At 44.1% G+C, this 21849-nt stretch overlaps 10 protein-coding genes and 1 non-coding gene across 12 annotated transcripts; 6 read left to right on the forward strand and 5 right to left on the reverse strand.

Annotated features, from left to right (window-relative positions):
- The first annotated feature begins 361 nt into the window (after positions 1-361).
- Positions 362-3049, forward strand: LOC6527727 (alpha-N-acetylglucosaminidase). Its single transcript, XM_002088774.4, has 2 exons — positions 362-785; positions 866-3049. Exons 1-2 carry the CDS (start codon positions 498-500, stop codon positions 2942-2944), a joined length of 2367 nt encoding a protein of 788 aa, XP_002088810.2. The 5' UTR covers positions 362-497; the 3' UTR covers positions 2945-3049.
- A 149-nt stretch (positions 3050-3198) lies between these two features.
- On the reverse strand, positions 3199-8508 carry LOC6527726 (exportin-1). The gene is made up of 7 exons (XM_002088773.4): positions 8379-8508; positions 6257-8032; positions 5767-6137; positions 5224-5703; positions 4801-5133; positions 4375-4740; positions 3199-4260 (listed from the first exon to the last, which is right to left on the reverse strand). Exons 2-7 carry the CDS (start codon positions 7746-7748, stop codon positions 4111-4113), a joined length of 3192 nt encoding a protein of 1063 aa, XP_002088809.1. The 5' UTR covers positions 7749-8032; positions 8379-8508; the 3' UTR covers positions 3199-4110.
- Positions 8509-8914: 406 nt separating this feature from the next.
- On the forward strand, positions 8915-10622 carry LOC6527725 (protein fuzzy). The gene is made up of 3 exons (XM_002088772.4): positions 8915-9082; positions 9141-10255; positions 10314-10622. Exons 1-3 carry the CDS (start codon positions 9005-9007, stop codon positions 10369-10371), a joined length of 1251 nt encoding a protein of 416 aa, XP_002088808.1. The 5' UTR covers positions 8915-9004; the 3' UTR covers positions 10372-10622.
- On the reverse strand, positions 10413-11700 carry LOC6527724. Its single transcript, XM_002088771.4, has one exon. It carries the CDS (start codon positions 11636-11638, stop codon positions 10631-10633), a length of 1008 nt encoding a protein of 335 aa, XP_002088807.1. The 5' UTR covers positions 11639-11700; the 3' UTR covers positions 10413-10630.
- Positions 11701-11946: 246 nt separating this feature from the next.
- Positions 11947-13316, reverse strand: LOC6527723 (serine/threonine-protein phosphatase 1 regulatory subunit 10). The gene is made up of 2 exons (XM_002088770.3): positions 12755-13316; positions 11947-12682 (listed from the first exon to the last, which is right to left on the reverse strand). The coding sequence occupies exons 1-2, from the start codon at positions 13092-13094 to the stop codon at positions 12174-12176; spliced, it is 849 nt and encodes a 282-aa protein (XP_002088806.1). The 5' UTR covers positions 13095-13316; the 3' UTR covers positions 11947-12173.
- Positions 13317-14412: 1096 nt separating this feature from the next.
- LOC6527722 lies at positions 14413-15683 on the reverse strand. Its single transcript, XM_002088769.4, has one exon. It carries the CDS (start codon positions 15588-15590, stop codon positions 14514-14516), a length of 1077 nt encoding a protein of 358 aa, XP_002088805.1. The 5' UTR covers positions 15591-15683; the 3' UTR covers positions 14413-14513.
- Positions 15684-16268: 585 nt separating this feature from the next.
- Positions 16269-16784, forward strand: LOC6527721. Its single transcript, XM_002088768.3, has 2 exons — positions 16269-16377; positions 16446-16784. The coding sequence occupies exons 1-2, from the start codon at positions 16368-16370 to the stop codon at positions 16727-16729; spliced, it is 294 nt and encodes a 97-aa protein (XP_002088804.1). The 5' UTR covers positions 16269-16367; the 3' UTR covers positions 16730-16784.
- Positions 16785-17265: 481 nt separating this feature from the next.
- Positions 17266-17938, forward strand: LOC6527720. The gene is made up of 2 exons (XM_002088767.3): positions 17266-17578; positions 17646-17938. Exons 1-2 carry the CDS (start codon positions 17569-17571, stop codon positions 17915-17917), a joined length of 282 nt encoding a protein of 93 aa, XP_002088803.1. The 5' UTR covers positions 17266-17568; the 3' UTR covers positions 17918-17938.
- Positions 17939-18148: 210 nt separating this feature from the next.
- On the forward strand, positions 18149-18963 carry LOC6527719 (accessory gland protein Acp29AB). Its single transcript, XM_002088766.4, has one exon. It carries the CDS (start codon positions 18186-18188, stop codon positions 18882-18884), a length of 699 nt encoding a protein of 232 aa, XP_002088802.1. The 5' UTR covers positions 18149-18185; the 3' UTR covers positions 18885-18963.
- A 142-nt stretch (positions 18964-19105) lies between these two features.
- On the forward strand, positions 19106-21577 carry LOC6527718. 2 transcript variants are annotated; one of them, XM_015197533.1, is made up of 4 exons: positions 19239-19329; positions 19451-19621; positions 19669-20205; positions 20285-21577. In XM_015197533.1, exons 2-4 carry the CDS (start codon positions 19607-19609, stop codon positions 21386-21388), a joined length of 1656 nt encoding a protein of 551 aa, XP_015053019.1. In that variant the 5' UTR covers positions 19239-19329; positions 19451-19606; the 3' UTR covers positions 21389-21577. The 2 variants fall into 2 exon arrangements, with proteins under 2 accessions (XP_002088801.2, XP_015053019.1); XM_002088765.3 differs by having other exon boundaries at positions 19106-19621.
- A 121-nt stretch (positions 21578-21698) lies between these two features.
- LOC6527717 lies at positions 21699-21796 on the reverse strand. The gene has a single exon (XR_005560456.1). It is a non-coding gene; the product is annotated as a U6atac minor spliceosomal RNA (small nuclear RNA).
- Between the last annotated feature and the right edge of the window lie 53 nt (positions 21797-21849).

A 21849-nucleotide genomic window follows, 5' to 3' on the forward strand; every position in this document is an offset into this window, starting at 1 on the left:
ATTACAAGTATTGCCTGGCAATTTGGAGTTTATTTCATCGCTATTTTTTTTAAGATAACATATGTAGATCACAGTAAGGATTTCGATGAAGACCGCTATTCAAATACCCTTCTAAATTGATATAACATTTTTATTTATTGTTATTCTATCTTCAATATAAGCTTAAACAGCAGTACATTCATAGGGGACTAGAGTTCAAGGATATAGTTTGATAAAAATGATCTACAAACTTCTTATCAAAGTTGTAATACGCTTAGTGAGTGTATCAGATCCCTCGCCTTTCAGAACTCTACTGCGTCATTGTTCAATCTGGCGATAAGAAGAAAGTGATCGAATCCCCAGCCAGCTGCTGCTGCTGCTGCTCTTCTCTTCCATTGTGTACTCATCGGGTTCACTTAGCGCTCTCTCCCCAGGTCCCGCATTCTTCGGGAGAGCTCCAATTGCGAGAGGAGGAGCTGTCAGTCAGTCAGTCACTTGGGCCCCGTTGACATTGACACATGGCAGTGGGCGGACGGAATAACGGAAAAATGCAGCTTAATTGGAAACTGGCCTTGGCCTTGTTAGCGCTGCACCGCCTGCAACTCGGGCAGGGATCAGAACTGAACTTGGATGCGGCTTCTGGCGCTGAAATGGGACTGCAGATGGTTGCCCGCTTGGCGCCCAGCACGCCCACAGATGTCCAGGAAAGCGCCGCCATGGCGGTAATCAGCAGAGTAATCGGTGAACAATCTTCTCAATTGTTTAAGGTGCATGTTAATAAGCAAATGGATTTACGTAGCTTTCAGGTATGTAAAAACACTCCTATGAAAATGTTTACCTAATGGATGCAAGGATTAACAATGAGAGATTTCGGCTTACCTTGCAGATTACCATGTTGAATGATGGCCGGATTCTGCTAATGGGATGGGATGGTGTGTCCGTGTGCAAGGCCTTCCATCACTACCTCAAATACGTTTTAAACAAGGACGTGGATTGGTTCAAGATGCGCATTGAGTTGCCCACCAACTTGCAGCTGCCCAATGTGACCATCGAGTCCAAGTCGGCGAGCCCGTTTATCTATCACCAGAACGTGTGCACTTGGAGCTACAGCTTTGCGTGGTGGAGCTTTAAGCAGTGGCGCCGTCACTTGGATTGGATGGCCCTGATGGGCATCAGTCTGACTATTGCTCCGGTTCAGGAAGACATTTGGGTGGAGGTATACACGGAGATGGGCCTCACGCTGGAGGAGATCGATGAACATCTGGCTGGACCAGCATTTCAGGCCTGGCAGCGCATGGGCAACATTCGTGGATGGGCGGGTCCACTGACACCGCAGTGGCGACGATATCAATTGCTCCTCCAGCAAGAGATAATCGCTGCCCAGAGAAATCTGGGCATGAGTGTGGCCTTGCCCGCCTTTGCCGGTCATGTGCCACGGGCTCTTAAGCGCCTGAATCCTGACTCGACATTCATGGAAGTGCAGCGATGGAACCAGTTCCCCGATCAATATTGCTGCGGCTTGTTCGTGGAACCCAAGGAGAATCTTTTCAACGAGATAGCCTTGAATTTCCTGCAGAAGATCATTACGATATATGGTTCGAATCACATCTTCTTCTGCGATCCCTTCAACGAGCTGGAGCCACCGGTGGCCAAGCCGGAATACATGCGTTCTACGTCGGCAGCGATATATGAATCTATGCGCCGCATTGATCCTCAGGCCATTTGGCTGCTTCAGGGCTGGATGTTCGTGAAGAATCCCTTTTGGACCACGGACATGGCTGAGGCTTTCCTCACGGCCGCACCACGTGGTCGTATATTGGTGCTCGATCTCCAGAGCGAACAGTTTCCGCAATACGAGCTAACGCGCTCTTACTTTGGACAGCCTTTCATATGGTGCATGCTTCACAATTTCGGCGGCACCCTTGGAATGTTTGGATCAGCTAAACTGATAAACTCCGGAATCGAAGAGGCGCGTCGGTTGCCCAACAGCAGCTTGGTGGGCACGGGCATTACACCCGAGGGCATTGGCCAGAACTATGTGATGTATTCATTCACGTTGGAGCGCGGCTGGAGTAACAAGCCCCTGGATCTGGATAGCTGGTTCACGAATTTCTCACACACCCGTTATGGCGTGAAGGATGAGCGCTTGGAACAGGCTTGGCTGCAGCTCAAGAATAGTGTCTATTCTTTCCGTGGTCTGCAGAAAATGCGGGGACAATATGTGGTGACGCGAAGGCCGTCCTTTAACCAGGAACCCTTCACTTGGTACGATGCAAGCGCGGTGCTGGATGCCTGGCACCTGTTGCTCTCCTCCAGAGCCATTATTCCGCTGGAGGATGACAGATACGAGATGTACGAGCACGATTTGGTGGACATAACCAGGCAATTCCTGCAGATCAGCGCTGATCAGTTGTACGTCAATCTGCGGTCGGCCTTTAGAAAGCGACAAGTTACGCGTTTCGAATACCTTAGCACCAAGCTGTTGAAGCTGTTCGATGACATGGAGCTGATCCTGGCGAGCAGCAGAAACTTTCTGCTGGGCAACTGGCTGCAGCAGGCCAAGCGGGCGGCACCCAGCCCTGGGGAGCAAACAAACTTCGAATTCAATGCCAGAAATCAAATCACAGCCTGGGGTCCTGATGGTCAGATTCTGGACTACGCGTGCAAACAGTGGTCCGGCCTGGTGAGCGATTACTACAGGCCACGGTGGAGACTCTTCCTGGAAGATGTGACGGTGGCCCTGCATTCTCGGCGACCCTTTAACGGCACCGCTTTTAAGCTGAAAGTCTCGCAGGAAATCGAACTGCCTTTTAGCCACAAAGTCGACGTTTATCCTGTGACGCCGGTCGGCAACACCTGGCTGATTTCCCAGGACATTTTTGAAACCTGGAAGGCCTACTCAAAGGACACGCTCTTTTTACATAACAACAGATTACCAGTGCCCCGAAAATTGGGTTCTAAATAATCTTCTAATTTTCATATAGTATAATACAACTGCCAGCCCAATCGGTTTGTAAACCTTTCTTTAAAATTGACTTTAAATATTAGAAATAAAAATCTTTTGACACTAGTTTCTCTTGGACAAATTATGGGACACCGCTATCTGGGTTAAAGGCAAAGGCATTTAAAATATACGAAATTGTTTGCAAGTCATTTAGTAGAAATCAGGTTAAAATGCAGACGGTGGTCAAGCCATTATAATTGAAAGTTAAATGTGGCTTTGCATCATACATCAATGTAGTTTTAATTGATTTTTATTTAAATTAATGTACAAACTAATTATGTAAAAATTTAAACATGATCATTAATACGCATTACTATGGTTATTTTTGTTTTTCTTGATGTATTTGTGTTTTGGGTATCTGCGTTTTAGTTCTCTTTTTTCACACATTGCATGATGAACTCTATTCTGGTTATGATGCTGTGTTTTCTTGATCATCTCTTTATTGCGTCCATCGTCTTCAACGTCGGGTTAATGCTAGATTTATGCAAAAAGATTGCATATAATTTTGTTACTCCTGCAGCATCTGATCTGTTTAAGTCACTACAATGTAATTTTTTACTTTAGGCTTTCTTCATCTTATTGTTGTTTCCTTTGCTCATGTTTGTGTGGGTTTCTCTGAGAGGTGTGTGTTTGTGTTTGCTCAAATATTCATTCATACTCGATATTTCTACAATTACTCATTTAAAAAATTCCAAACAAACATTATTTTATATTAGTACAATAAAGTTTGCATCTTTCGTATCGGTTGCGTGTAGTATGACGTTTTACAACTATATAATGTGGATTAGGGGCGGGAGTTGGGAACTGGCTGGGCTTCTTATTTATGCTGGTATGTCGAGGACAATGCGCAAAAATATGTTAATCATATTAATGTATGTAATTGCGCACGAATAACCATTTACTCATTCACCATTTAACGCAACTATATTTGTATAGGTGTATGTGTATGCACGTGTGTTGGGTCTTGTGTGGGTGTATTTATATATATAACGTACTTATATGCATTCAATCAAACAAACATTTATACTTTCTCGCTCGAGAAACACTCATACATCACCATCCTTTTATCATTCTCAAGCATCAACTAAAACATTCTAGCTCAGGGACATCGACATCGACATCGACATCTATTCGTCCTGCATATCTTCGGGCAACTCGTGCGGATTCAACATTCCTGGAATATTACGCTGCATCTGATGTTTGTTAGACTGCTCTTCTGCCAGTGCCGCTTCACGCTCTTCCAAGTACAGATCGGAATCGTCCTCGCCGGTGGCCTCCTGCAATTAAAATGATATATTAGGGTAAAGGATATTTAAAAGCAGTGATCGTTGTCAATTGACTCTGTACTATATACATTTAACTTTAATGGCAATTATTCGACTAATACTTACTCGAATCTGAATGAGAAAATCTCTCAAATGCTCCTTAAATGCTTGCACATTCTCGTCTAAATTGAAAAGGCCAGTGACAAAGACTTTGATCTGATTATCGGACAGATGGTTAAATGCCGATTTCAGCAGGGACGCGACATACTCCTGTATGAATATCATATTATCCGGTATCGGACCCAGGTTCACCGTAATCTTCCTGTTCTCCACCAGTGAGAACATGTACGCCAGAATGATGGCGTGATTGGGCAGGCCGGCCGTGTGTGAGGTGTCAGTGACCACCGAGAATATCTGCATCAGAATATCTGTGAAGTACGTCTGATAGAAACTCTGCGCCGCACCGGGATGCTGATCTAAGTTTTGAAGCATCTGCAATTGAAGACACAGGTGTTAAAATCAACATTTGAAAGTTAAATACAAGGAATGTACCTTAAAGAGAATATTCAATCCCATATCGGCCACATTCCGCATGGTATGCTTGAATGCCCACACCACCGAGTCGAAGACCAGTTTGAACTGAGCCGGCGGTATATTAAGGAACGCCTTAAAGCAGTGTGCATTGACCGCCTGCAGTAGCTCGTAGAAGCTAAGCCTGTGCTGTGGGAAATCCTCAAAGTTCTTGTTGATCATGTCCAGCGTGCACTCGAAGACGGCGTCAAATATTTTTGGTACTTCATTTGTGATATGCTGACGCAGTTTATGCACAATGATTGCCATCGCACTTAAAACCTTTGGCTCCCGTGCCGATGGAACTTTGCAGCGCTACAAAATAAGAAAAAACAAACATTAGTTATGAATCTTCCAACGAAAATTAAATTGAGAGCACGTGTATGTATGTTATTTGGAAGTTACCTGGTAGTCTAGCAGTATAGCGTCCAGCAAAGGCGGTATGAAATTGTCCATCACCAACTGATTGTCGTTGGAACGAGACACCCACTCGGATATCAAGTTAAGCGTCTCCTTTTTGACCACATGCATTGTCTTGATCAGGGGCTGATTGTTCACATTGACGCCATTCACCTCGATGGCCTGTATGATATTTTCCGATGTTATCTTGTACACATTCAGCATGTCCAGATATATGCGACCCAGTTGAATGACATACGCATGCCCCAGGGCTTTGCATGCAGCCACATTCGTCTTAAGGATGCTGCCCAGCTGCTTGACGGCGGTCATGTTCTTCAAGAAGTCAACGTTTTTCGAGGCGCGGGATATGATGTCATCCCACACCTGGTTGGGCAGTTGCATGTACCTCTCGATGAGCACATCTTGTTGTACCTGATCCACCTGGGCGGAGATCATGTAGCCGACAGCTTCATAAAACGTGTGAACCTTTAAATGCATTTAAACATTAGTATTTTTTATCCAATTACAATCAAAAAACAAAGGCACTACCTGCTGCGGCTGCAGATCACAAATGATGCTGCTCATTGTTGTGAGAATCTCGTCAATAAAGGTGCAGGCCTCATTCGGCTGGATGGTGACAAAGTAGCGGCGGCACTTGATGGCTATCTTGATGAACGTATCGCATGCCATATCCTGGACACCATCGTGTGTTTCGTGCATAAATTCGAAGAGTTTATTTACCACCGTCTTAAGGAACTTCCAGTGGGCGCGCAGGAAGCGTGGATACTGTCCCACCACATACATGATATTGGAGGCAATAATGGCCTTGTTGTCCTTGCCCTTCTTCTGTTCGCACAGACCCAACAGATCCTTGATGACGGTGACCAGGAACCGTTTTTCGTCCTCTTCGCAAAAAGCACCTGAATTAAAAAGAAAAGGACATAAGGTTTATATTAGAAAACTATGAAGATCTATGCATAATTGTGATTTATAATTCTCAATTACAGACTGGAAAGAGAAAACACCAAAAATGGCTCACCGGATATGGAACCAATGGCCCAGCACAACGTGTTCAGGTTCTTCCAAGAGAATTCCGATCCGTTCACCTGATTAAGCAGCTTTAGCGTCATGATGCGGTCCGTGTCCACAGAGTCCAAATGGGTAAGAAAGACCAGCGTTTCGCGCATGTTCTTGTACAGGTTGATCGAGTTCGTGTCCTTCATAAACTCACGCACCACTTCCCCGTTTTCGTTCTCCACCACCAGCACCTCCTCCGGCTTGGCCATGCGCGAGATCATTATGAATCGCACTTTAGACAGGATGGGGGCGTAGAAGCGTCGACGGGGATACACTTGTTGCCTCTTCGTAGATTCCAGGGTGGGGTGGAAGAACTCTGAATTGTATAGATCCTCCACGAGGCTGTTCCAGTATTCAAGACAGATCTTAAATACCTCCACATCCTCCACCTCGCTTATCATCACCAGATACATGAGCGCCTGGTTTAGATAGTCCACATATTTGGCATCTTCTACCAGTTTGCCATGCTCTTTAAGGAAGGTGCACAGGAACATGGCCAAATTAAGGACCAGCTCCTGCTCCGTGTCCGAGCCATGCTTGAACACGTGATTCATGTTCATATTCTGGCCGACTATCTGTTCCAACTGCACCATCGTGTCCTTAAAGAGCGTCGCGAAATTTTCGTCGTAGTTTGCCGCAGTCAGGCCGGCGATTTCGGACAGGCACTTCAGGGTCACATTCCGGAACATGGGCACGCTAAGGAATTTGAATATCAGCGTTTCAATCTGCTGCGTTTCAAAGATGTAGCCCAGCGGAATCCAGTTAAGGAACCTCAACAGAGTCTCCAGTGTAACGTGAATTAGGGCGGCATTCATCGAGTTCTCCAACACGAAGGAGCATAGTGTAAAGATCTGTGAGAACTCCGAGCACATGGTGTCTTTCAGGTGCTTGGCCTTAGTCTGCGTGATCTGACCTTGCGAAAAGTCGAACACCTCTTCACTCAGGTTCTTTAGGATGACCATGTTGTTCATGCACAGGCTCTCGTTCGTTTTGGACGCACCGACAATGTCACTGATGAATGTCTCCCAATTGCGTGGCCATTCGCGCTTTAGAATGTGGACCAGAATCATGTTAAGCTTGTTTAGATACACTTTGTTCTGCTCCATAACGTTGGGATCTGACGAGGTCTTGATGATCAGACTGACCACATACTTCTTGATTCCCTCGCACTGGTTGCGCGGAAGGACCTTCCAGCGTGTTTTAATGACCTCCTCGAGGATTTGCAGAGCATAAAACTTGGTCCGCTGGTTCTGTGAGTACTCCAATATGCTGTCCACTCGCGTCCACGCCTCCGGATGCTCCTTCAACGTGGTCAGTATGCTCTGAGCGAGGCGCAACTGCTCGCCCTGCGCTGTGTACACAACCTCGACGATCTTGTCCAGCAGATTGATGTCCAGCTTCTGGGAGAAGTCGAGCAGCTTGCTCGCTTCGTCCGATGTCAACATTGTCGCCATCGCTTTGTAGTAGAAGCGGCGTTCGCGTCGGCGTCGCTCTGCAGCTGTGTCCGCGTTAATTTTGATAGCTTCTTGGCTTCCTCCTCCGCCGGATGAGCTCGGATCTCACGTTTTTCCCTTTTGGATTTCTTGTTTTTCAGTTTTTAGCGTTCTACTTATCGGATGTGTGCGGCGGCTTCTGCTTCTGCTGCTTATTCTTCTTCTTCGCACTATGATGACGGTGAGGAGCGGCGACTCTCGATCTGGATCGAGATCTGGATCTAGTGCCGGGACTGGACCTGGAGCTGTGGATAAAAGACCGTTGGTTATACATATTGCGTACTTTTTCGCCTGTCGGCAGGCAACCATATTTCTTTTTTGTTTTCTTATTTCATTTTTTTGGAACACACAACTACAAGCACACGCTTACTGCCTGCGCGCGCTTACACTTTTTCGCACTCGCACACATACAAGCGCTCGGCACACCACACACACACACGCACACACTGGCACAGGCGAACGCATCGCCGCCGCAAATGCGACGAGCAACTGCGGCGGCATTTCGCAATTTTCGAAGCTTTTCAAACGCGCCAGCGAGGACGCGGTGCGTAATTAACAATCATAAACATGCAATTCACTTATGCAGCTTACCTTTTTCCGATTCCAGAAAAGAGCAGCGTGTGAAAACGACGACGACGGACAATGCGAAATGCAATTTGTGTAAACAGTGTGCCCGTATTGTGCTGTACTGAGTCGTTGGTTTGGTGAAAACATATGTCCGCAGCCCTGGTGTGCAGACATGCACCCAAAGCGATCGATAGCGGTGATATGCCATCGATGGCCAATCGATTAAAATAACTGATCGGAATGGAATAAAGATCTATAATTTGTTTGCTTATCAAGTTGCAGTTATAAAGCTTTAAAAAACAGTGTAACAACATTTAGTTGCATTTTATATTCATGACTTATAGCCAGTTAATAATATGGCAATGTAACTGTTCCTCTATCGCAAATACACAAAACTTTACCATACTAATTATTAAAATAATAAACAAAACATTTACTAAATAACAAAACAAATTTGCTCATATTACGATGCAAGTAATTTGGATACAATTTTAAGATAATGACATTAATTCATAAACATACTCATTTATTTTAACGATCGAATAACTGTCGATTTTTAGTAAATTGCTTATTTTCGATCTTTCAAAAAGTATCGATTTAATCGATGTAAACATCATACGTTGCAGGTTCGTCGAAGAAGAAGAGCTGGGATGTCCATCTATTTGTTATGTTTGACAACAAACGGCGGATTGCCCGTGTTTACACGAAAGAAGGGAGAATGCGAAAATGTAAAAGCAACAAGTTTCGTTCCGTATTACTTAGTTAACTCAACTTTCTCTTATACAGCTGCCCTTTTCCACGGTGGCCTCCCTAAACGGCTTCCATATGTTCTTTAAATCGCTGGGGATCCAACTGGAGGCCACAACGACCAGCAAGCAGCAGCCAATTCAGAATCAGGCTCCTGCGGATGCCGAGGAGTGGACTTACATATGGCGAGACAGGGAATCCATCACCCTGATCGTCTGTGGATGCGGCGTGGGGTCAGAACAACTGCTTCAGACGCTGGCTGATCTTGTCTTTGGAGCGATAGGCATGTTTATCACTCGGGCCGCGGAAATGGCACATGCCACGCTTCTAGACAGACTAAAGAAGGACGCCAAGAAGTATGTGCCGATTGTTGACGCCATTCTGGAAGCCGCCTGTGCGGGCACACAGCTCCTGGGCTATACGGACTGCCTCCTGGCGGCTGAAAACGCCCAGTTGCTGCAGTGCCTAAACGAGTTTAGCGGCCACTGCGGCTCGCTCTTTTGCTGCCTGGTTGTGGGACATCGCATAGCTGTTGCCACAGAGGGCTGGTGGGATCTGGACACTCGCGATCGCGAGCTCCTGCTGTTTCTGTTGAATTCATCGAGCACACTGCAACACGATGTGCCGGTCTATTTGCCAGTGAAAAGTCCCCATATAGCCTACCGCTTTGTCAGCATTCCCGTGGCCTCCAACAGTGCTCTGTGTGTCCTGTGTGGCGCTGAGAATGCCTCTTTCCGAGATTTGCATGCGCATGCCATGAGTGCCTACCGAAATGAAGGCAACCTTCTGGCAGCCGCCGAGCGCTGCGTGCCGCGTAGTCTGCCCGAGCACCTGGAGATCGATGGGAATGTACTGGCTATCATTCTTATTAACCGACACACGCGAAAAAGTCTGTTTACCAGAAATCTAAACCAGTCGGCGAGTGTCAAGCGCATCATTGTGGGCGATCTACAGCGCTTGGACATTCTTAAGAAGTTTTTCGATCAAACTATGGATGCAGTCCACCAATTTGAAACACAGCCGTCTAGCAATAAAACTACGTTGGTGGACCAGTATAGCTGCTCGGACTATCACAAGTGCTATGCGCATACGGATGAGCTAGGAAATGTCATATTTTTGTTGTTTGTGGCAGCAGTGCCCTCGCATGCAATGAGGTTTAGTTATATTTATTTACTTTAACCAATGGTTTGTAAAATCTTTTTATATTTACAGATTCCTGGCGCAACGCATCCATGCTAACATACTCCAGGAGAAGTCAGTATGCTGGTGATCCGATTTTCCTTTCTGAACTAAAAGACTGATTTTCATTACTACTTTTCAATAATTGCAATGTACTCTTTTAAAGCAAACTAAATTATATTCAACGTATAATAGGTACAACTACTTTGCTCAAGTGAATCCTAATTCACGACGAATCTTATATGTATATGGTACATACTCATATGGCTTTAATGACTTATACAATGCCGTCCTTAAATATACTATTATACTCGTATACTGCAAATATAGAATATTCGCTTACATGTATTTTATCCTTTTAATACAATATTGTATGGGCGACAGTAGACCAATAGTTGGTTATTTAACTCTAGCGGCTTTATCTTTGGATCCAGATAAAATTGTAGTTTGGAGCCAACTGTAGGTAGTGTTCTTTCTCCTTTTGGAGGAACAATGCTGAAGCTCGACCCATTTTCAGGAGCCACTAGGGCCATGGTAACACCATATTCGTTTCTAATAGACAAAACTTGAACTGTGTGGGTGGCTGCATGGTTTTTCCATTGACGCTGATCCATTCGCACTTTTTTTAAGACTTTCTGGAATTCCTCGGCATAGCCTCCTCTAAGAAAGCGCAGGTTTGACCTAGAATTAGCTTTATTCTGGCTTTTTGGCAAGTACTGCCGCGGACTTTCACTAGACACAAGTTGAATAGCTGGAGAAGATTCAATGTTACTGTCTTCAGTCAAGCCAGGGCAGTTAGATTTGTTCAGCGAGCTTTGGCTTAACGACTTCCAAGAAGTTTGAAATGGGGACGTTGCCAATCGTTGAGGAATAGATGGATCAGAGTCAATGAAGCAATCCTCTGACGAAACGTTGCAGGAAGCACTTTGGGTCATTAATGATTTCCAAGTAGACTGGAATAAAGAGTTTGCCTCACGTCTTTTATATGAAACTGATGGAGGAGTTCTTGATGAATTTTGGACCGCGAAGGGCAATGGCTTTGCTCTTCGGCTCGTTCCCGGCCAACTGGTGTTCAGTAGCTGGGAACATGATGAGAAACTTGTGTTTCCGTGAGAGTCAAGTTGACTGCTGCTCATGCCGGACTTGTTAAGCGTCTGCCACATTGCCTGGAACCTGGAGGGAGTGTTCTTCTGATGACTCGATGTGGACTCCGCCAAAATTCTTTTTTCCTTGGCACTTGGGGTGTTAATGTCGTTTGGCGTAAAGTGCTGCTTGATCCTTGGACCAGCGCCATCCGGGCTGTTCTCCTGCTGATCGTCTTCCTCCAAAGGGAATGTAAGTTTACGTTTGGAGCCCATATTTTTTAAGAAGACTACATTTTGTTTGGTTTATTTTGCCGCGAATCGAAACTAGTGTGACCACACCAAAATGAAACCGTATAATCAATAATCGAATAATCGATAGTCCGAGTTGCTAAATTATTGGCGCCAATAATATTTTTCAAAATTTAAAATACAAATGGAATAATATTTTGTATACTTAGATACTTAATATTTATTTAATCATTTATTAATTAATAGATTTTTTTGTATAATATTGTATAAAATAGCTAACAATGAATTTTATTTTAAAATAAGTTCTACGCGAATTGCGTATACAAATATATATCTTAATTTAAATTTTCTTTTAAGAGGGAGAACCATTTAACGCTCTGCTGATAAGTTTTATAGCGATTACGTTTTCACGAATGATTAAACAATATTCGAATTTCTACGAGTCCAAAGACCGGTTCTTATACTTTACCACAACAAAGTCTTATCAGTGATTGTTACTTGTCGATAGAGATTCATTGAAGAATCCTTTTTTCCATTATTTCTGTTATGAATGGCATATTTATAAAGTGTATTTATGGGCTTTTCTCGCTAGCGGACTTCGACCTGCTGCGCGTCGTTTGCGTTTGCCCACGATGGTTCCCAGACCCGAAACAGTGCCCAATTGAAGGAGCAGAGGATTGCTGACCAGGGCGGCGGCGATACCAAGAACAGCAGCACTGGCCAGCGGGATGAGAAAGCTTTTGGCCAGGAGGGCTTTAGAGGATACGTCACCGTAGCCGGGACCCTTGTGCGCGGCTATCTCGTGGTGATCCGGCGGATATGGATACGCATACTCGGGCGGGGAATAGTGACCATGGCCAACACCGTGACCCGGTCGCGATCCATAGACATCGAAGGGAATACCAGCCTCTACGCTGGAACTGCCGAAATAAGCGCCGCTACCAGCTCCTCCTACTTCTCCTCCTCCGCTGCCGTGGGAGTACTCGTAGGGATACGGGTGGGAACTACTTTCAAAGCTGCCCACATTCGGTGCATGCGATGACCCTACTCCTGGCGCTCCGTAGGGACCTTTAAGTTAATATAAAATAGTAATGATAGAATAATACTTAATTCAAATGAAAAGCGTTTATAACGACTCACCCACACTGATACGATCCTGGAGACTTGCACCTCCAGCTCGCCACCTATTGTAGGTATCACTCAGGCTTTCGCCCACACTTCCCAGAGAGGGACGACCGCTGGAACTTATGGGAGTGTTGCTCTCCAATCCTGAACCTGGACCCCTGTAGAATTCGGGCGGTGGTTCGAAACTCTTGGCGGTGGCCGAGCCTGCGAGGTCCAGTTGGTTTCCAGACCGCTCACTGACCCGTTCATCGCTGGCATTTTGGGCCACGGCGAGACTCGTCCAGAAGATGAGACCAATTGCGATCCGAAGCTTACGATTGCGGACGAACATGATGACTAAGCTCGCCGGCGCCATGTCATCGACTTTATAAAAAAACGGAGGGATTGCAGGCGACTGGCGACAAATTGTGGTGTGCAATTTGGAGCTAAAAGTGTCCGCTTCGGTGCGTCCATCATCAGTTGCGCCAGTCTGGTCGGGAATTTCACTTTCCTTAACAGGTAGCCTAACCAAGCTTAAGCTACACTGGAAATAAAGTATTTCAGTTTCTTGGCGGAGTATATGAATATTAAAGCCAGATTTAATAAGTAAAAGATAAAATAGAAAAACTGTACAAACATATCCAGTTTCTTTTTTATGAAGAAAACAAGTTGCAAGAAATTAAGTAATTGTATTTAGAAGAAAACCATTTGTAAGAAATGAAATAATTGCATTTAGAAGAAAACAAATTAAAAGAAATTAAATATTTTCATTTGGAAGAAAACAAATTGTAAGAAATGCAATAACTTAATTTCAAAATTATAATTTGATTATTTTTATTTTACTATTATTAGTATTGAGAATTATATTATTTTATTTTTGATTTTTTTTATAGGTTTTTAAAAGCTGTATTTTTAAATATAAAGTTTCAATGGCAAACCTATTTAAAAACCTCAAATATTTCAATATTAATGGCACTGTTTTTTCCAGTGCACTTAGAAGTGGTTATGGGACCACAGAGGGTTAACGATGTTTGTGGAAACCTCCGAGGGGGAAACTACTCATGTCATTCGAAATGATGACAGATCGCAACGCAGCTAAGAATAGTTAAGAAATTATCACCGTTTTCGATGGCTGCGGCTGCAATCGACAAAAAACGGCAGCAACATTAAACAAAAAACATGACCAATTTATTAGATTGTAGTATGTCCAATTCGAACTGGAGATGCAAAATGATCTGAAATGGTAGCGAATGATGTCTTTGGTTTCCGGCAGACGACTCCCGATTGCGAAAAATGGATGTCGCCTGAAACGTGTCACTTTATCAGCTTATTGGGAATTGCTATGGTATTTCGCGGAATTTCGCTATCTGCACAAACCAGTGAAATTAAATATGAAACATTTGTGTGTCACTTATCACGACAAGTTCCATAATCTAAGCCAATCGTGCTACACGTTTCGAATATTTTCACTTTGAATTGCACTAGTCCTATCTAAAGCCCAATTTAAGTGAATCTAATCAGGATGTGTGTCGCTCTACGACCTTGTCGTTGATATTACAAACTGAATTGCGACTTACAGATATGTATGTGTGTACATAGATATAATGAATTGAGTAACTAGGACAAGTAAAGTCTACTTAAGCTTCAGAGCAACGTAATTGTCCAGTCAAAGAACTTTGCCGCAATAAACAACCTTTGTTGTTCAATGTGCTCGAAAGCTCAATTTATTTGATTTTCGTGTGATTAAAGTTTTAAGACAGAAGTTCTTTATATGGAATACCTTTGGTATCCTTGGTTATGCCATGCTATGTCCAATAGAGCTCCCCGCGTTGGATGAAGATCCAGAATCGAGTCTTAATCTCTCCGTAGACATACGTTTATTGGGTGAGTTTCCAGGTTCGGCGGAGATAACTGGTGTTGGCCTCGGCGTTTTGGGGTACTCGACGCGTAAACGATTATCAGATAGTATAGATGGAAGCCTAGGCTGGTCAACTAGCTCATCTGATGACGCTTTACCAATGGATGGGTCCGAAGCGGTTCTCTGCACCAAGCTAACTGCTTCCGAGAAGCTGGCTTTCCGCTTGCTCATATCCGGGTGATGATTTTCCGGATTTCCTGCTGCTCCTAAAAGTGGACTCCCGCCTGCGGTTTGATTCTGATCCCCCATCTGGGTTAATAATTTCATGATTATATTTGTCGCATCCTTGGAGTCTGAGGGTCCTGCTAGCTGGGATCGCTGGGCTGACTCTACGGCAGCGTTAACCATTGCACGTCCCAAGGTTTCGTAAATTGTCCTCACATTCCCCAGATCTGGTTGGTCAATGGTGTTCGTGCACTGATCCCGCTGTCGAGGGGCCTCCTTCTGCTGATCCTCGACTATGGCAGACGGATTCTGCGGTACGTGTACTCCAAGAGGCTCCTCCGTGTTCAGTGTCGTTGTACGGCCACAGCAAGGACACCCCGTCTTCATCTTTGCTCCTTGTCTATTACCAAACATAGGAGGTGGTATGTAGATGGGCATAATCCGGTCCTCTGGACGAAGAACATAGTACACCGGTGGTGGTTGGTTCGTGCCACGGGAGAAATGACGAAACTGGCTTTGCGAATGCTTCCGCTTGGTTGGAGCATAGTCCTCCGCTCGGAATCTGGAATTCGTTCGAGGAGGTCCGTCCGGCGGAGCTCTTGTATTCGGCGCAATGGAAACCGGGCGACAAGGTCGCTCTGTCGTGTGTCTGGAATTGGGAAACAAGGGAATGGTCTGCACCGAGATGGGCATGGCCTGCATCTGTCCACAGGAACTCGGTTGTTGGGAGACCAGCTGGATCATAATGGTATTGGGCTGACCTGCGCCACTGGTGACCCTCGACTCCATTGCTGTAGGAGAACTATCACGAGCAATTTGTTATCATTACTACAGCGAATACTTAGTTGTGTTAGGCCTACTGAGGTTTTACCTTTTATTTTGCAGCTACATTACGATCTTTGAATATTGTTGTCTCTTGAAATAAAAGCATATTTGAGGATTTTTAAGGAACTGCTACTTATAAGGGTTGAAGATTACTAATAAAAGAAGAAAGCGGACAACACCAACCATATTTTAACGATTATAGTCCAGATGTACATGGTATATGGTATATGAGGGTTAAACAGATTTTAATATTTATATAAAAACCGAGTGTTTATCACTAACAGTTTAAAGTAGTAGATTAATATAAATATAAATGAGTAAGGCCGATGATTCGTTTGAGTTAAGAAGTGGGGTTCCCCACAGGTAAGTAGTTATAAGAAGTGAAAACCCAAATCCATTTCCGCATGCTCTCAGAGTTAGTAATATAACTTTTTGACCCCAATTGGGGGCCACACGAGGCATGCCCTATACGACACCTCCAACTAATCGAACTTTTGCGTCAATAAAACTTAGGGGCGCGTACACTGCGCGGAGAGATACAGATAGGTTGGGCGATACAAGGTGCGATTATTTTGGAACGATTTCATGTCGCTGCCAAAATAGAATTTCGCACAGGCTTTCTGGCAGGGGAGATAACTGCCATTAATGAGAGCTAGTATCAGTGGCGGTCTGGGGTATAAAAGCTGGCGAATTCGCCCAGTCAAAGCACACTTACGGAACCAGTAGGAACACAACTGCACCATGAAGTCCAGTAAGTCAGCCAAGGAAATCGCAAAGGATCCCCAATTGAAAAACATTCCTTTCTCCCTCGATTCATAGCTCTTGCTTTGATCTGCATTGCCCTCTTTCTGGCACTCTACACCGTCGTGAATGCGTGCGATCCCAATAGCAACAACCAGCCCGACTGCAGCAACTCAACCAACGTTCTAGTGAAAATCCGCAACTTCTGGGATCCCACCCGCTACTGGTGGTGTGAGTCCACCAGCTCCACTGCTCAGCCTGTGCTGTGCCCGGCGAGCGATGGAACCACCACCGGATTTGACCCCACAGCGAACGAGTGCGTGGCCTGGAGCAATTGGACATGGACTCCTTACTGTCCCTAAGTTGATTGCATTCTTATAAAATCAATATCAAAATATATGGCAAACTAAATAATTACTTGTATTGTTTGAATTATTATGTAGATTTTTAAGCATATTTGGAATTCTAACTAATATTTGATATAGTAATATAGCAAGCTGGGCGGTTTCTATATCAAATGCGATTGTCCAGTTTTATAGCTGTAGTTCGTCTCTGTTGAATCAATATCTTGGCAACTATATTCTTTTTAGTAGAGCAGTTTTAACGAGCTGTATTACTTTTATTTGTAGAATAAAGAGTCCACTTTAAGAAAGTTTAAAAGTCGCGCTACTCAACTATCAGATACCAGTTACTCAGTATCATGTACCCTTTAAAAAGCTCGTGGGACTGCGAAAGAGGAATTTGTAATTTTTTAAACGAATATTGATAGAAATTTGCTAGAATAAAATAAAACAAGCATACAAACAACAATAAACAAAACAAACTTGCGTAAATTAAATACAAATATAAATTATCTTAAATGGAATAGGTATGAGTCGACATTATATAATAATAATATTAATATAATACAAGTATTTAATATTATAACCAAGTGTACCATAAAACTTGTTTGTCTGAAACTGAATGGCACGCTCTTCATACGAAGGCGACAAATGAGCCAACTGTCGAGATACAGATATATACTGATACCAATAGTGATCATGCGATTATTTTTAAACGATTCCATGTTCTTTTAGAAATAGAATGTATTGTGGCGATAGTCGTAGACAAAATAGTCAAGGATAGATAGCAGGGTGCTATAAAATGACGAACTTTGGCTACGAAACGCATTCGGAATTAATCACTCGGTGAACAAACCACAATGAAAGCAGGTGAGTTTCGTTGATGACTTCATATCCTTGAAACTTTGAAGATGCCAACTGAGGCATTCTGTTTCAGCCATAGTCCTTCTGTTCCTGGCCCTCTGCGTGGCTATCAACGCCGACTTTGTCTGCGATCCCAATGGCGATGGTCAGCCCGATTGCGTGGGTCGCTCTGGAGAGATTTCCCGCGATTTCTGGGATCCCACCCACTACTGGAAGTGCTCTGGCACCGGACAGGCTGAGCTCGTTGCCTGCGATCCGCAGACTGGATTCGATCCCAAAACTGGAGAATGCGTGGATTGGAGCGTTTGGCAGTGGTATCCGCCATGTCCCGAAACATCCACCTAATCAATAAACTTCTGAGCTGAATACGCTTTTTTCATTAGCTTTCTTTTTGGTTCTAAAGATGTGCGATAAGGTTCTACTACTGAAAGTATTTATTTGGGGAGCTCTGATTGAATGAGGTCTTGGATATTCCAGATTCGAAAGTTACTTTACTATACTATATCGAATCGTTGACGAGCATTAAATGCTAATTAGCTCGTTTAAAAGTGTGAAAAAGGGTTGGCCCCAGGTGGAATTGAACATTTGGTCTCACAGACTATAAGCCTTTAATATGTACAAGTACGCAAGTTTGTTCTGCCTTCTAGCTTTATGGAACCTTTGGGAAGTCGGTGCTAATACGGACATAGACAATGCTGCACCTCCAAAACCGGCAACGTCGTATTATACCATCGACAACATTGCAGAGCACCAGCAGCACTGGTTCAACTACAATTCCTTAAGACAAAATGGAACTTCGTGGAGAATTGATGTCATGGTACAACGCATAGAAAGTCGATTGCAGGCCCTTCAAGACCAATTGGACGCTGATATTCTGTCTCTAAAGCAACAAATTTTATCCTACAACATGGAAAACTTATATATGCCCAAGAAGAAAGATCTGACAGGGTTCAAGAAGGTGGGCTCAAGGTACTTCTACTTGGAAACGAAAAGTAAGCAGACCTGGGATACTGCATTCGACTCGTGTCGTCGAATAGGCGGTCACCTGGCGAACATCCATGATGAGCAGGAGATGAATGAAATCTTTAAAGGAGCCCCCGACTATCGCTACTGGGTGGACTTGAATAGCCGTCCAAAAGATGATGGTATCTTCACATCTACACTAACCGGAAGGGAAGCTCCATTTTTAAAATGGAAGTCAAAGCAGACCAATGTACATCAACATTGCGCGTATGTCTATGATAAAGAAATGATCGATGAGAGTTGTTCCGAAAAGCATTATTTTGCTTGCCAAGCTGAACAATGGGCCTGAACATAAATCATTTAGTTTTGAAACTATCCTAAACTGAAATGCGACTTTAATAATAAAGTTCCAAATGTAAATACCCAAACTGCATGTGCCTTTGATAATAATGTTATAAACAGTCAGATAGTTTTCTTAACGAACGGGTACTCAGTCTTCTTGATTTATATTATTTATATTATGTGATCATAAGAACTTGTGTTCTTAACTTATATAATCGACTGGTCTGCACTGAGTAATATTTCTGAATTCCCTCACTCTAGTTATTTGCATCAACCACAAAAATTGACAAAGTTTCTTAAATTGTTCGTTCTTTGTTTGCATTGTGAATTTATCGACTTGCTGGGAACATGGTTGATTTGGGTCTACCCGTGGCTAGTTGGTATCGTGGTCTGTCGCTCGATCAAATGCAGGCGGCAGATGACCTGGGAATGGCACTTCAATTCGATATCAGGTCCGTTCGGGATTGCCTGCTGCGCCTCGGACTGAGTCCTTTGGTCAGGAACCGTGAGCTCGTCAGAATTGTGCGGCTCAGTCGTGGCCAGAACCTGGCCTTTCTCTTCTTTCTCTTCCAGGAGCACTACGACACCGGCGGTTCCTGCGGAAAGTACACAGTTAATGCACAACTCTTGCTCTCGGCCATCGCCTATCTGGATTTGCCCGCAACTTTTCGAGCTCTAGATAAAGTTCTACCTCTACACGGAAATCTATCCGGCGAATCAAAAGTACCGATGGAAGATCAACAGGTTAGTATTTTATGTTGCAATTGTGGGTTCTATAAATGAAGTTAAAGAATCGTTCTGATCGGCCTACCATCATGAGTACGAATTCTACGTGCCATCCAGAAAAGGTAGATGAAGAAAGACCTACGGATCTCCCAGCTACATTTAGAGCACTGAGCAGAGTTCTTTCCTCGCGGACATCTCAAAAGAAATCATCGTCTTTTCGCAAAAGGAAAAAGAGTTCGAGACCCTACTTTCAGAAGCTACCACGTCCCAAGACTGTTCGTCGGTCCAAGCAGTATCTGTCGGAATCCCCGCTCTTGAGGATTCAGATTCCCAACGAAGTGGGGGATCCGAAGGTGGATGAGGATCGATGGTTCGCCGACTTTCAGTTGCATCCCATCCAGCGTACAGTCAAGGCAGTCATCAACTACGAACTGTGCCACCTGTTCGACCACATAGACGAGGTTGCTCCTGATCCTGCACAGGAAGTGAGGGATCTGTGCGAGTTCCATGAGGAAACTCGATCCCAGGAGCGAAAGGCGTTTCTGCAGGAGCAGCGACGACGCTATTTGGAAATGATTGACTTGGAAGGGTCGGAAAAGCGGGTAAGTTGGACTAACAATAATATTTATATATTTGTTTTATTACTTTTGTCTTTATATTTTAATTTCTCTACTAAAAAAGCTGACAAGGGAGAGGATAACTTATCACCTGAATTGCGACGTGGACAAGTACCTTCTGAAGTTCGGAGACAAGGGCTGGAGTCCTGGTGTGCCTCCTTTCCGAAAAACCGGATGTGTTGCTTGCAACGAATTGGTGCATGTCAGCTTGGAGACTCCTCCCCAGGTGCTTCTCCTCGAGGGAGAATGGGGGCGTCTGTACGACAGAAGTGGTGCGATGATGCGACTCTGTGCTGGTGAGGATGGCAAAAAGAATGTTCTGACTAAGGATAAGGTTTCCAAAGTCAAACCCAAATATTTTACGGCACCTGGAAACCATAGGCCCTTCGCCTTCAACTATGAACAAATTTTTAAAATCGGCAGCAAGCAATATTTGGACACACATGATGTCCTTCGGAACTCCTTGATGAATGCACTCACTGACGAAAATCACGAGCAGCGGCAAGGAGTTGCTTTGGGTATTAGGAGCAGTCACATCAACGAAGCTGTCGCCCGTTGTGTAAGAAAAATCTTCGAGAAGAGTTTGCTGGCGGTGCCGACTACGCCGACACCCAAGGTTTCCAGTGAACGCCTCGTCTACAAGCGCGAACGAATCGATCCCGATGATGACAAGTTCATGGACCAAATGCTAAGCGATGGCTTCGAGGTCTTGCGTCGCGATCCCAAACTGGTGCTGGCCAGCCTGCACAATGGCCACCAAATACCGGAGGTGCGGGAGTGGGCTTGTAGGAGATTTGGCAAGCGATATGGCCCACAAACCAATGCGGAATTCGAAAGATACAGGCTCAACATGTGTAAATTGTCGGAGATGGAAAAGAAATTGATTCCGCTGTTGACCAATATAGATCCGCTGATAGTCAAACAAAATCCCATTCCGTATGCACTCTTCAAGGAGATCATGGAAAAGTCGAACAAGTTTAAGAAGTCGTTTCGCGAGGAAGTCCTTCAGATCATCCTGAAGCAATCCCGTCTCTGCTGGCAGGCGCAGCACAGCCTGCGCTTTGTCAACAGTTCCAGGATTCGTCGCACCTTCTTTACCTATCTGCCAAGTTCTACCAGGAGTATAGATCCCACCTTCAGCCAATTCTTAGCTCATAGAAATGGCTAAACAGGCCTTAGATCACAGCAGGATTTTTTTGTAAGAGAAGGATCTTACATCAATCATTAATATTCAATTGCTTGCATATCTAGCGCGTAGTGATAAGTTCAAGACTAAATTGATATGTTTTTATACCTCTGATTATTTTTACCATTTGACATGTAGAGCTTCAGAATAAAAGATAATGTATATGTTTGAGATGGTGTCTATTACGTTAAAGAACATTTAACCATTGAATAATAAACATCATGGTTTCTTTAAGCACTTTAATATTTTTACGTTACTTATTTTATGTTTTCTCTATTAAATTCAATATTAAAAAAAATTGTGGCCGGCTTTGTCTTGTGCCTAGCCGACCGTTTATGTGTTCCATCCTTGTCTAGGGGAGTGCTAACTTGCTCTCCTTTCAAACAACACGTTTGCACCAAATGCCAGCCGCTTTTTATACGCTTGCTTCGCGGAAAAAGAAC

Source organism: Drosophila yakuba, chromosome 2L, assembly GCF_016746365.2.
Source record: "Drosophila yakuba strain Tai18E2 chromosome 2L, Prin_Dyak_Tai18E2_2.1, whole genome shotgun sequence".
Lineage (NCBI taxonomy): Eukaryota > Metazoa > Arthropoda > Insecta > Diptera > Drosophilidae > Drosophila > Drosophila yakuba.